This window comes from Coptis chinensis, chromosome 1 (assembly GCF_015680905.1).
Source record: "Coptis chinensis isolate HL-2020 chromosome 1, ASM1568090v1, whole genome shotgun sequence".
Classification (NCBI taxonomy): Eukaryota; Viridiplantae; Streptophyta; class Magnoliopsida; order Ranunculales; family Ranunculaceae; genus Coptis; species Coptis chinensis.
The window spans coordinates 51,884,432-51,898,811 of record NC_141456.1 but is presented as its reverse complement, the minus strand read 5'-3'; the positions used below and the strand labels follow the sequence as shown (position 1 = coordinate 51,898,811).

Here is a 14,380-nt window from a genome sequence, read left to right as displayed (position 1 = left end):
ATCCAAAAAGTACGAGAAGTTTTTTTTTTGTTTTTTCTTCTTTCTTTCTCTTTTTCCTTTTCTTTCACTCTGGATTATTTTTTCCTTTAGTTGAAAAGTGAACAAACAAAAAGCTTCTTTCTAAAAATTTAGAAACCACTCAACTGCCCAAACATCTCGAGACAATCAAAACGCGTTTGTTCCCAAAACTTAAATCATTACACGCCCACATATCGCGAAACTCCGGCTCCGCGAATCCGAAATTCAAACAGTTCCGCACATTCCCTAAATTCAAAAGAAAACAGTACGGTCGACACGTGCTTTCAAACTTTACTTTACTTTCTAAACCGTTCTTGTTCCACAAATAGGTGTCCAAAGAACGGACATAAAAACGGGGTTGTGTAAGTACACTCCGTTCTACACTACTGAGCACGTGTCCACAAAGCGGGGCGTCTCACTCCAAATCGTCCCCACAACTTTAGATCGTATCAACGACCCAAAACCAGTCGCCATCATCGCAGCTATTCTGACCATTATTGGAGAGATAATCCCGAGCTCGGTCAACGAATCATCAAGGAGACATTTACTTTGTAACATCATAGTCGTAGTCCCAAAATAAGCAACATCTACAGTCATTAGCATATATCATACCACTCTCTTCATTGATTGCTCCCCGACCGATATTCGTGCTCGACTAGTTAGAGAGTCCAGAATGACAACCCTCCTCTGTTTAGGTGTAAAGACGTATGAACAGTGAATGTTCATAGTCCACTATGTCTCAAACGACATATAATTTAGGGTCTTTTAACTAAATGGCCGTTGAGCTATGAACAATGAGTGTTCATAGTCCATCTCATGCGCATTTACTATGAACAATGATTGTTCATAGTCCATAATGTACCTACTAGAGTATGAACAAAGCGTGTTCATCCCTATTGGAGCTATGAACAATGGATGTTCATATCTCATGACTACGAACAATCATTGTTCATAGTCCAATTGTGGTATTAACATAGAATATTCATAGTTCATGACTATGAACATTGATTGTTCATAGTACAGTATGGACTACGAACACAGAACACTCGTTGTTCATAGCTATGCTACCAACTATGAACAATCACTGTTCATAGTCCAATTGCGATATGAACAAAGAATGTTCATAGCTGATGACTATGAACAATCATTGTTCAGAGTTCAATTGTTCTAGAGTTTGGTGGATTGGTTGATTATCATATCAAAGACTAAAAATCTGTTTTGATTATCATAATATCGAAACACGGTAACAAACTAACAAACCTATTTTTCGGGAGATTGTTCATAATATCAAAATCTGTTTTGATTATCTAATATTGTTAAGAAAAATAGACTAATATTATGGACAAGATTGAATACAAATCTAGTTATTAGTTACATCACAAACCACACGAAAATGGAGTGTAATCTTTGATGAGACTTTATTAGTGTAAATTAAGTGTTCCAGGCTCAAGAGAATTAGAGTGATGAAAAGGAGTCGTGAAGAAAAGGAGTCCCAAACGACTTGGATTAAATGACAACTCCAAGTCGTTCAACCTTCTCCATTTCAAACTTCGGGAATCGAACAATTCAACATACATGATGATTGAGTGATTATAGGTTTTCATGGATTTTCATGGCTTAGGCTGTGCAGATGTCTCAATAGTAACAGAATTGAATTTCAATTGGCCCTGCGTATTTTGTTTGGTTTGTCACTTAGATGGAGTCCAGGCTGTTCCCGTAGCATTACACTCATATTTATTATGTCTCTTTGGGAAGTGGGAAACGCAGGTCCCCATAACATAACACAGACCCCAATTCACCCCCTCAGTTTCTTCCTATAGACTCTTCCTATAAACCCAACACCCAGAGCTTTGAGAGATATTATTCACTACTAGACCTTTCCTTTCTTTTTCTCCCTTCTACTTTTGCCACACCAAATCTACTTTCTAAGGTTTGCAAACATACTATACACGGTTATTAGTTTGCAAAAAGGGAACCGAGACTTGAGAAAATGGTTCTGATAACCTCCATCCAATTCAGTATAAAATCCTTAAACAGAGTCGTGGAAACAGTTTATGCAATACAAAGCAGAAACAGTCAACATATCAAACATACAATGGCGGCCTCTCCTTCTACTGCACACAACAACAACAACATAAAGGAGTTTCATACAGATATGTGGGCAGAGGTTCTTAAACGTGCTCCACTCCCATTTGTCCAGAAGTCAAAATTTGTGTCCAGAGAATGGGGAAGCCTTACAAGTCCAAATTCCTTTGTAATGGACAACGCGTTACTCACGGGATCATTTCTTGGTTACGTTATAAATCTTGTGCAAAAATGGGAATCCACTATATCTTTCGCATCCAAAATTCCTGACAACAACCCACCAATTCCAACCCCAACACCGAAGAACACAACACACGCGTGTCGGGCCGCATTACAATAGTCGTGTCTTCAATGCAAGGTATTGTTCTCTTGACAACACCTTACGAGAAAAACCAAAATTATTACGTTTGCAAACCAACGACAGGAGAGGTCTATCAACTCAATACTCCTCGGGTTAGATTCTTTACAGAATCCCATGGAATGTTGGTGAATTCAATGGAACCATTGGGTTTCACTATAGTTCGATTGTCAAAGCCCAAATTCAACACTGTAAAGCCTACCCGAGCAAGTAAAACTAAGCAACTTGTCATCATCATGTATGTTGAATTGTTTGATTCCCGAAGTTTGAAATGGAGAAGGTTGAACGACTTGGAGTTGTCGTTTAATGATGAACACATCAGGAACCAGCCCGCAGTGGCTGCAAAAGGATCTATTCACTGGTCTCTTTCTAATGACTGCATATTGGTATTTAACATTGCCCTCGAATCTTGGACGAGGATTGGGCTACCGCAGACTAAATCCCCCCCAGATTCGTACAAACTGTTTCAGTTTAATGGTACTATTGCTATTATGTTCAAGTACTGGGGTGAGGAGTACAATGCTCCTGAGAAATTAGAACTTAGGGTTTTACAAGAATACGACAACAGGTTGTGGAGTGAACCGAGGACGTATTCATTGGACAAATTGTATTCTCTCTCTTACCGTCACCCGCATTTCGTTGACCTACTCACAGAAAATATTGCAGTTTTTGAATGCAACAACAAGATCCTTTTTTACGATTTCAGTGGTGAGAAGTTGCTATTTGTCAAAAGAATCCCAACCTGGGGCAATCACTCCATTCTCCCATTCATGTCAGACTTCACTGCAACTCAGTTTAACCCGTAGTTGTATCTTGTAATTAATGTACTACTTATATTTAGGGTGACATCAATCTTTCTTGTTTATTATCTAGTTTATTATCGATTCCGGTTTCTTATTCATGTTCTTTAAATAGACAATGTAGTTTAGTTATACGCCAATGTAGAATGGTTTATGGTTATACTGCAATTAAACGAGAACATAATCAATTTTTTTGTTTTTAGCAGTCCTAATCAAATAGCAGTCGAAATGAAATAGCCTAATCGGTGAAGTACGTTTTTTATGCTCTTGACCCAATCAATCAATGTCAATATAACTAGCACCACTTTTAGCCATGTTTGAAAGCAAAAGAAATAACTAGATACATCCGGGCCACACACACGAGGTGAGGGTGTATGCTCGAGAAAATAAACCATCAAAACATATCGAATCCAACAAAAAAAAACTTTTCCAAATTTGTGCAATTCAAGTCGATTGTGTCCACTATTTTTGCAATGCCTCCTTCCAAATATATCTTTGTGACATTGAGTCGTGAAATAATAAGAATGTGAGACCAACCACAAAATAGATATGAAACAATAATTTGAAATAAATAATTCACCTTTGAGTTGGCGGATAGTAGACATGTTAATTTTTTGGTTGGGAACTTTTTGCAAAGTGGAGAGACCACCAATGATGACTGTTGAATTGAGCATTTTAAGATTGAAAACAAAGTATAAATGAAGGTCGATATAGAAATTAAAAAATAGCAAAGTATAAACATTATTCGGTTGATGGTCAGGTATGAACAATGAATTTCATAGTCCAAATAGGTATGAACATTCATTGTTCATACTCCACTAGGTGTATGAACACTGAATGTTCGTAGCCCATCAAGAGTATTAACATTCATTGTTCATAGTCCACTAGACTATGAACACTGAATGTTCGTAGTCCAATGGTATAAATGCATTCTAGAAATTGGGCTCCAGACACTTTCTTTAGCGTGCTTTTTTTCTAGTGAAATACCAATACTAGTATCTTTAGCGTGGCGGGGGGGGGAGTGGAGGAGAGAGAGAGTTGGAGATCGGAGAGAGAGAGTTGGGTGAAAGGTATTTGGGGGAAAAACAAGAGATGGATGAGGAAGGAGAAAGGTATTTTGTCTCGCAAAAAAAAATCGTTAAACTCAGAGATTAGATTCTAGGAATTTTAGAGGGTGTATTTTTTGAGTCGGTTCCTCTATAACAACCAACAAGTTGGTTTTGTCTCATATCGCTCCTTCTAAAATCGGTACAAAATCGTTCAATTTTAAAGCGTCACACTGGGATTACACAAAACTTCTTATTACTCCTTTTGACCTTTCATTTGTACACACACACATCTTTGAATTTCTTTATCGAGGCACACACACACATCTCGATTTGAATCTCTGATACCCGGTTGTAGATCTCGTCTCGAGCCCCGTTTTAAAACTTCTTATTACTCCTTTTGACCTTTCATTTGTAATCGCAGAATTTTTCTTGGGCTCTCTCAACCCGGTTGTAGAGATCTCGAGCCCTTTTTTTATGCTATTTCCTCTTAACTTGAGAAATTTATGTATACCTATACCCATTTTATGTATAAACATTATTCGTTATGTAATGTCAAGTATGAACATTCAATGTTCATAGTTCAATGGTATGAACATTCATTGTTCATAGTCTAGAAAGGGGTATCAGAATTTACCTGATAATCAATTTCCCTATGAAACAAAAGGTCAATGTTTATTTAGGTTTCAATTCAATATCAAGCATTCAAGCTTTGGTAACGCTTTCAAACATGGCTAAAAGTGGTCTGCTAGTTATTGCTTTTGTTATGGGCCACACTCTTAGCGTAGCAAAAACTTTTATAATTTTGTATCTTGTTTTTAAATTCCACACCGCTTCCTTCAAATTCAAATTTGGTAATAGCTAACAACACAAGAGGTTAAACCATCAAAACATATCGAATCCAACAAAAAAAACTTGTCCAAATTTGAGTACAAAAAACTTGTCCAAAATACATAGTCATATCATACAAAAAGATCTCGTACATAAATATATCTTTGCTTGGAGACATTTTCACCAACTTGTAGCATTTGCACTTCAAGAAAACCCAAAATTCTGCAATTGAAAAAATGTGTAGTGAGATTCTTATAACTAGATATGATATAGAGAGTAGATGTACACCTTTACACGTAATCGGGTAATAGGCATGGACATATTATTATACATAAGAAATTTCTTATGACTTTTTTGAGAAAGTCTTGCAATAATATGATAAATGGATGTGAAATATATAAGAACCTACAATGAATAGACCAAGGTATATATGTATTGGTGTAGGTAACAAAGTTGGACATGTTAATGGAAACTCATTGCATGTTTCCTTTGATCTCACTGCCCATGCAAATCAAAGGCTATTGCATCCGAAGGTCAAAAACGAGGTGCCTACTGACAATTGACGCTAGTGTAATCATAAAAAAATACCTTGACAAACAATTTGTCAAAGGCAAATAAGACCAGCAGACTACAAAAAGGTTAGCAACAGCGTCACATTGCCAGAGTGCATGAAGGTGTCATAAAGTATGAAGTCGATGAACTAGACCATCAAGGTATCGGTATATGTAATTTGGCGACTCATGCTAAGCACTCACCATTCTCAGTTGAACCAGGAGATCAATGAAGCTGAGTATCCAATATATAGCCACTACCGTGTGAAGACAAGGCCGATATGATGGCAAATTGCCCAATGTTGTAGGGGACTTTTTCATGACATTCACTACCACTCCCCATCCCCAATCGGTTCCTCATCCGCGTATCCTTCAAACTCGCACTTTCTTGAATCGGACCTTGTTGAATTCCTCTTCATTAATCCCACAGTCTATTAAGTCTTTCGCTAGGGCTTTTCGGAGGCAATACGGTTCTTTTCTAAACACAACAGGCATATGCCCACGATAACCTGTCGGCAAATGCCGATTACATACACCCGCAATTCCATGTATCATTTTGTTTAGCACACTCTACAAACACAATTTCCCAAATCCTTTCCAAACTGCATATCCAAAGATACACTTTGTATCGTGCAACAATATGCCAACAGGCAGCAGCACACCAAGTGCCTTCAACTTGGAATTTAGGCGGCTTGTGGTGCTTTTCGAAGAATCGTTACACATAACATGTCCATGTCAAAGTTGAAGACAACAAGGACCCAATGTGTGCTCTTCCCCACGTTTAACGCCATCATTAACCCGTTTGCTTTCAAAACATGTGGCACATCTCCGTTTTCTTGAACTAAATCTCTGAATGTCATCATCAGATCGAATGAGAACAACAACCCACATTTTGAAATCTTCTCTTCAATATTAAGACTGTCTCATGCAGTATGCCAACCACTTGTTCATACAAGTCCGACAAAGCGTACTGTTTTCGAATTAAAACAAAGTAACAAACATATATTTAGCACTTCTAATGCTGTCAAACCAAAAAACAGGATGTGTTCATTTTAACAAATACCGGAAAAAATGTCTCGGGCAAAATAGTGTAAGTATCAAAACCGGGTGTTGTATGTGCACAGGACTTCCTTCCGTAAGTAATCCACGCCCTATGCAACTCGGTAGGTAGAAATCAACTTCAAACACAATAAAGGTGTTATTTAGATACTGAGTTAGCCTAACATATAAGCTAGAAATAATTACTTAGTAGTTAGGAATACTATAAACCTTATCATTCAACCATTGTCTGCCCTTGAGAAGGTAGAAAGTCGCTAAATCTAATTTTAAATCATTACCATAGTGTATTATATCGGTAACCAATATCCTGCCTTTCAGCGATTCCCTCTCCAACCAATACTCAGTGGCATAATCTTCTGAACTGCTGCAGTTCACACTTTTATCCCATAGCTTAGCTGGCCGCAGTACTTTAGAGCTCTTATTTATGAAGGGTCCTTCACCCATAACTTTAACAATCTTTGGAATGCATATATGAGCCATTTCAGTTTCATCTTCTGAAAATTTGTTCCTCTGAGCGACCTTCCTTCCTAGGATTTCTTTCACCTGTTCAAAACAATGGCCAGGTTAAATGCACTGTCTAAATAAGTAAACAAGAATGACAAGGGAATAAATACATTTCTCATACAAAAAATTAATAAAATTCAAATAAAATTAAATAACATAAATGATAAACCTTGTCAGGATCCCTTTCATTACTATTGTTCCCTTCAAAACTTTCATTTTCCAATAACCGAACATCATCATTTTCCAAAGAATCGAACACAACAAACTTTGCACAATTAATATTTTCACTATTATTAGTAAATATATAAACCTAAGTTCTAAACAACCAGTACTTGCTAGCCCCTTATAAATAAAATACCGGAATACATTGAGTTTTTCAGAACTTAGGTTTTTCAGACCTTTCCTGCATCGTTGTTGGTACATCTCACTTTTGACTTAAACTTTCGGTCCGTGCTCATAGCCACTTGCTTCGTTCCACTACCAGTCCCTAATTCTTTTGTCCTCACAGCAGTTTCTTTGAGAACATCATCAGGATCTTTTAATTCATCTGTATCTCTACCACCCTCATTTTTCCTCACTTGTCCCGACATATTACGGGCCCTCATGCTAGCCGAACGTGTCTTTCCACACAAACCGCTTCTATTTGCAATACCTTCATTCTGCATAAACACATAATTGTCACTAAAATAGGTATCTATGGCACCTATATAAACCTAACTTTTAAATCCAGGAGGTGCTTGCCCCTTTACATTGTCGCAAACACACAATATATTGACTTTTATTAGAAAACCTACCTTTTCCTGATCTTTGTTGGTATGTATCACTTTTGACTTCTCTATGCGGTTCGTCCGGATAGCCACTCGCTTGGTTCCACTACCAATCCCTAATTCCTTTGTCTTCACAGCAGCTCCTTTTAGAACATCATCACTACGTTTCACTTGAGCTAAATCATCAGTATCTTGACCACCCTCATTTTTCCTCACTTGTCCCAAAATATTACGGGCCCTCAGGCTAGCTGCTCTTGTCTTTCCACACAAACCACTTCTATTTGCAATACCTTCATTCTGCATAACCACATAATTGTCACTAAAATAGGTATCTATGGCACATTGGCACCTATACAAACCTAACTTTTAAATCCAGGAGGTGCTTGCCCCTTTACATTGTCGCAAACCAACAATATACTGACTTTTATTAGAAAACCTACCTTTTCCTGATCTTTGTTGGTGCGTATCATTTTTGACTTCTCTATGCAGTCCGTCCGGATAGCCACTCGTTTGGTTCCACTACCAATCCCTAATTCCTTTGTCTTCACTGCAGCTCCTTTTAGAACATCATCACTACATTTCACTTGAACTAAATCATCAGTATCTTGACCACCCTCATTTTTCCTCACTTGTCCCGACATATTACGGGCCCTCATGCTAGCGAGCGTGTCTTTCCACACAAACCCGCTTCTATTTGCAATACCTTCATTCTGCATAACCACATAATTGTCACTAAAATAGGTATCTATGGCACCTATATAAACCTAAGTTTTAAATCCGGGGAGTTGCTTTGCCCCTTTACATTGTCGCAAACTAACTATATATTGACATTTATCGAAAAAACCTACCTTTTCCGGATCTTTGTTGAGTACGTTATCACTTTTGACTTCTCTATGCGGTCCGTTCGGATAGCCACTCTCTTGGTTCCACTACCAATCCCTAATTCCTTTGTCTTCACAACAGCCTCTTTTAGAACATCATCACTACATTTCACTTGCACTAAATCATCAATATCTTTACCACTCTCATGACTCTTCACTTGTCCCAAGATTTTACGGTCCCTCGGGGATAGCGATTCGTGTATTTCCACTCCTTTCAAGCTGCAACAAAATTAACGCTATTACGAAATATGACAAAATAAACAAAATAAAAATCTAACTACTTCCGCACGACGAGGAGAGGATTGACCACCTCAAGTGCATTTTTTTCACAGCCCGACTTTTCTTTCACACAATCTCTGGAAGACGTAGCTCTTCCCTCACCACTAGAGTCTTATGATTCTTCAATTTCCCTTCCCAGGTACTACCCCTTGTTGTTTTCCCTGGAATATCCACCCACCCTAACAACCAAGGGAAAACATTTTCATCCAAACGATGTGGACCCAAAGAAGTGACACGGAGGAAAATCCAAAGACTAAAAATTATTAAACAGCCATGGAGGGCTGAACTAAAATTGGGCTGGTCCGGAAGTTCCATTTTCTTGTTAAGAGCCTCCAAACTATCCTTAATAACTTCAAATGCAAAATAGCCCCAAGGAAACCTATCAAAGGCTACCAAATCATCAGCAACATCCACATTTTGAACGCTGACCCCACGATGGCTCATGGGTATCAGAAAAGAGCCTAGAACATATAGCCTGTTTAGTCTATAGACATCATTCCAACACTCTGCATCATTGATGGCATTTTTCTTTGCCATCGCCCTAGCTTCTAAAATTTCAACCAGAGAAATCGCACTTTTCGCTTGCTTTTACGGAGCAACATCAAAATACTTTTCCCTAAACTTCATCGTCGGTTTCTTCTTACACATCCTGTAGTATATGTCAGCAGGCTGATCGGTAAACAACCCCGTAAAAAGCGCAACATCAGACTTCTTAAAAGTCAAATATTCATCCTTAATTCTATAAGTCAGCTTCGAAACCCTCTTCTTCAACACTTCCAAAATCAGTCTCTCATGGGTAACAAGTTCGGACATCCTTGGTTCCTCATCTGCAGAACCAACCTGACAAGGAACTGCAAATGGATACGCATTCACCAAAAACCCAAAAGGAGACGAACTCAATTCAGCTGCTTCTTGCGGTTCTAATGTATCAAAGAAATCCCTTTGCAACTTTGACAAACTGCAACGTGCCCATAATAATACAGTTTTCCCTGCGTCTTCCCCTGTATTTTTATCCTCCTTGTGCTGGCCCTTCTTCTTAGGGCTAATGTACTTTTGCGCCTCTTTTTTCTTCATCCTAGAAGAGAGCAAATATAAACAACGAATAAAAAATTTAGGCAATCTACAATAAACCAGAGATTTAGTCCACCATATGTATACAGTTAAACCTCATTAGCAAACAAAAATACGACAAAATTGGTAGTAAGAAGAACAATTCATAAAGAGTATTCTTAAGTAGAACTCTCACGCTAGGGCAGAACAAAATTGGTAAAACACTATATGAAAAACTAAATCAAGACTAGATAACTGCAAGCAGTGGGGGCGTGAGCGGAGGTGGAGAAGAGAGAGAGAGTTGGGTTTGGTTTGGTTGAGAAGGAAAGAGGGAGAGGGAGAGGAGAAATTGCTCGTGAATGAGGATAGACAGAAAGAAACTAAATTACTTTTTGGGCCACATAACCCCTGTTGGTCCAGAACGTTCGCTCCGCTCAAGTTGGTTTTTGTCCGTAAATTCAAAACATATGCTTGTTTCCATATGTTGGAAAATTAGGCTAAATATATGGTGCGCGAGATGTAGGGTACGCCCTGACATCTCGGCCACTCATACCAAGGGGTGCGTGTGTATTTAATGGCAAAAGTACTGATCCAACGGCCCATACAACCTGCGCACTGAAGACATGCTCGGAAAATTAATCCATTCAAGTTTTCTTTACCTTTCACATTTGATGACCAATGGATTACTAATTACTGATCCTAGACAAATGACACGCCAGAAATGCTAACAATCAAAATTATCTGTACCCATCATCTCAAATCACCAAAAAATTCTCTAAAACTAAAACTTTCACTTTAAAATTGCATATATACCTTGGGGAGTTTCAATCACGGGTATTCAACCATTTGAGGAGGAACCTCGGGCTCTTCTTCAACGAGAGACGCCTTTATCTAGTGAGACTGAAGAGAAGAGAGTGAGTGAAGTGTGGAGATAAGGTAGTTGTCTTGGTCAAAATGCACTTCAACGGGTGTGCGGATCATTATTGAGGAGAACGAGAAAGAATTGTGGGTTACCTTGGAATAGTTTAGGGATAGAGTAGTTGAGGGAGGAGTTACTGGAAAGTTGAGTCGAGCGAGGGGAATTCTGAGTTTGAGAACGCGGGTTGTAATGCATTCGGGTCCTGTTACTGACGGACCCCATATTGTGTTCATGTGTTGGGCAGACCCCAAAAAAAACAATTATTACAAGTGTGCCATTGGTCCCAAAAAAAAAAAAAATTACTATCATACTGCGTGGCAGTGGGGAGTGAGCGGAGCTGCGGCGGAGAGAGAGAGAGTTGGGTGATGCGGGGGGGAGAGAGAGAGAGATGGGTGAAGGAGAAAGGTATTTGGGAGAAAAAAAATAAGAGAGAAGATGAGGACAGACAGACAGAAACCAACCAAGTTGGTTTTTGTCTCGCATAGCCCCCCCGCCAAAATCGTTCGCTCCGCTCACTCGATTACAAGTGTGCCATTGGTCCCAAAAAGTTGAATTCGAAAACCCCAAATTTAAACGACCCGGCTAGGTCGTTTGGGACTTACTTGGCCACACCGTTTGGGACTTATAGTCCAAAGTCCAAACGATGTACCCACACCGGTCAAGAGCCCAAAAATCATAACTTTATATTTTTTCAAAGTTCAAATCCCAAACGACATTGCCACACCGTCTGGACTAGTCCAAAACAATGTGGCCATGTCGTTTGGGATTTGGACTTAGAAAAATCCCCAACAATATGGCCACACCGTTTGGACTAAGGCTGTGTTTGATAGGAGCTGTGGTAAATGCAAATTTTGTCACCATTTGCCAATGGAAAATTTGTTAGGTGACAATTGCAAATAACTATTGGCAAATTTAAATTTGCACCTGTTTGATAATACTGTGGCAAATATCATTTACCATGATTTGTAACAATTTGCTGATGTTTGATTGTCAAAGTTTTTGCCACTGCAAATTTTTCATTTTGTTTTAAAAAAAATTTGCCGGCAAATAAATTTACGTTTTCTTTTATCGGTTCCACCTTCAACTCATTCGCTTCTCTCACTCTCTCTCACTCAAGGTTAGCCACCGAAACTCTCTTCCCCTCTCTCTCTCTTTAAATTTTATATATATAAAAATGAAATTATTTTAACTTTGATTGCAATTTCAATTTGACAGATTTGGAGAGGCAGGATTCATCTCTTTCTTATTTTAATTTGAATCAAGGTGAGAAATTTAAATGATTTTCACTTTATCTGTTAAATTTCCAAATTCGACTTTGGGAGTAAATGATGTAAAATAATCCAACCGAGATTTGCAATCAAATGCTGGTTGCAAAATGGAATCTGTGGTCCCAACATTATAACTGGCGAAATATTATCTCATCTAAAATAGGTATTGTGTGTTTGACTGTTTCATTTGAACAGAAGTATAATTTGAGGATGGTCCTAAACACTCCTATCCAAATCGTAATGTCGATAGTCGATACTAAACTAGGCAGTAGGAGTAGAGAGTGGAGAATGTGATCCCACTGAATTTCAAATAGTTTTAAAAATGCTCATCACCTTGCTAAGCACCCGAAAGAAGACCAAACTCTCACTTTTTCACTATAGTTTGGGCTCAATTTAGTTCGCATTTCATCAGACACATTCTAGAAGTGAGAAGTTCAATATTAAAATGAAGAAAGCAGATAAAATGTTTCGGTTTGGCGAGAAGTTGAGAGTTCTAGTTGAAGTATTCTTGGTGTGTTATAATCGAATACTCTTCTTGACGATTGATCAATGACCATAAATATTAATTTCTCTGCCATAATTTGTTATGGTATTTGAATTAACATGCGTGGAATGGTATGAATGTTTCAATTAAATTATTGCGTGCTTGTGGCGGTGTGTGGTTGTGGTGGGATGTGTGTGGTGTGTCGTGCAGGTGTGTGTCGTGTTGGTGGTGCAGATGTGTGCTGCAAGTGGTGGCGTAGGTGTGTGTAGGTGGTGGGCTGCTGGTGTGTGACTGTGTGGGTTGCGGTGTGCTGCTGGTGTGTGCAGGTGCGTGGTGTGTGATGCTGCAACCAAGAAAATAGAAGAATATACGCATAAGGTCATTTTTTTTTCTCAGCTCTGTTTTATTTGTTTCTTATAATATGAATTTGATTTCAATGCTATGAATGTTTGATTTAGTTTATCTTATCTAGGATTAAGATATTTGTGTTGCTTGTATGATAGGATTAAGATATTTCTTATAATATGAATTTACTTATTGCTTTAGTTGAAAGAGTGGTGCCTTCTGTCAAGTATGAATCTCATGTTCATTCCTTTCACCATGACAATATACAGAGAACCATCAGAAGCCTAGAAATTCCTGCAGCTTGCCACTGCACAGAGGATGAACACAGATGCCTGGAAAGCAATCTTATGTGTCTTAATGGGTGGGGAGGACTAGTATACAAAGTTTCAAATGGGAATTGCACACCAGTGTTAAACTCATCTGCACCGGTTTACATTACAATCGGCGATGGAGGAAACATAGAAGGCCTTGCGAATAAGTAAGTCTTCCTGCTTTTAACCTCGTTACAACAACATTATGTAGCGTCTTCTTGAATGGCGTGTTATTTTCTATGTGCAGGTTTACAGAGCCACAACCTAGTTACTCAGCTTACAGGGAAGCAAGCTTTGGGCATGCAATGCTGGAAATAAAGAACCAAACGCGATGCCTTCTACTCCGGCACCGTAACGGGGACGGAAGCAGTCTTGGAGATTCTCGGGTTCTACAAACAACAGGCAAATGGTATCCACACGAAGAGAGTAGCAATGCCCGTATGCGTGGCTTAAGGGAAGAGTAATCAATTTTAAAAATCTATGTGAACCATATGAAATAGAGCATTCTAGCTTGGAAGTTTTGGTAGCCTATACCAGCAATTGTCGCGAATAATGAGTAGACAAATAATTTCAGTTATATTAGATACTTTCGATCCACATTCGTTTTCAGTGTGATTAGCTGCTCAATATTTGTTCTTTCTTTTTCACAACCTTAGTTCTCTAGATCATACTAGTATGCTCAATATTGTTTTTTTCTTCACAAATTAGTATACTAGCACTAGATTTCTGAACTAATATTAAAGATGATTGCCTGGAGCTGCAATCTCTTCATTCTTTTTTCTTCTTTTAACTCTTGTAACTCTTCTGCTATCAGTAATTGCAAA

The 14,380-nt window shown here is 38.5% G+C and overlaps 1 protein-coding gene and 1 long non-coding RNA gene across 5 annotated transcripts; both read left to right on the top strand.

The window, feature by feature from the left end:
- Positions 1 to 2,598: 2,598 nt before the first annotated feature.
- On the top strand, positions 2,599 to 3,267 carry LOC147524487 (uncharacterized). Its single transcript, XM_086575067.1, has one exon. It carries the CDS (start codon positions 2,599 to 2,601, stop codon positions 3,265 to 3,267), a length of 669 nt encoding a protein of 222 aa, XP_086431193.1.
- Positions 3,268 to 11,961: 8,694 nt separating this feature from the next.
- LOC147524486 (uncharacterized) lies at positions 11,962 to 14,166 on the top strand. 4 transcript variants are annotated; one of them, XR_015219535.1, is made up of 5 exons: positions 11,962 to 12,265; positions 12,364 to 12,411; positions 13,135 to 13,278; positions 13,515 to 13,723; positions 13,804 to 14,166. It is a non-coding gene; the product is annotated as an uncharacterized LOC147524486 (long non-coding RNA). The 4 variants fall into 4 exon arrangements; XR_015219534.1 differs by having other exon boundaries at positions 13,111 to 13,278; XR_015219527.1 differs by lacking the exon at positions 11,962 to 12,265 and having other exon boundaries at positions 12,268 to 12,411.
- The last annotated feature ends 214 nt before the right edge of the window (positions 14,167 to 14,380 follow it).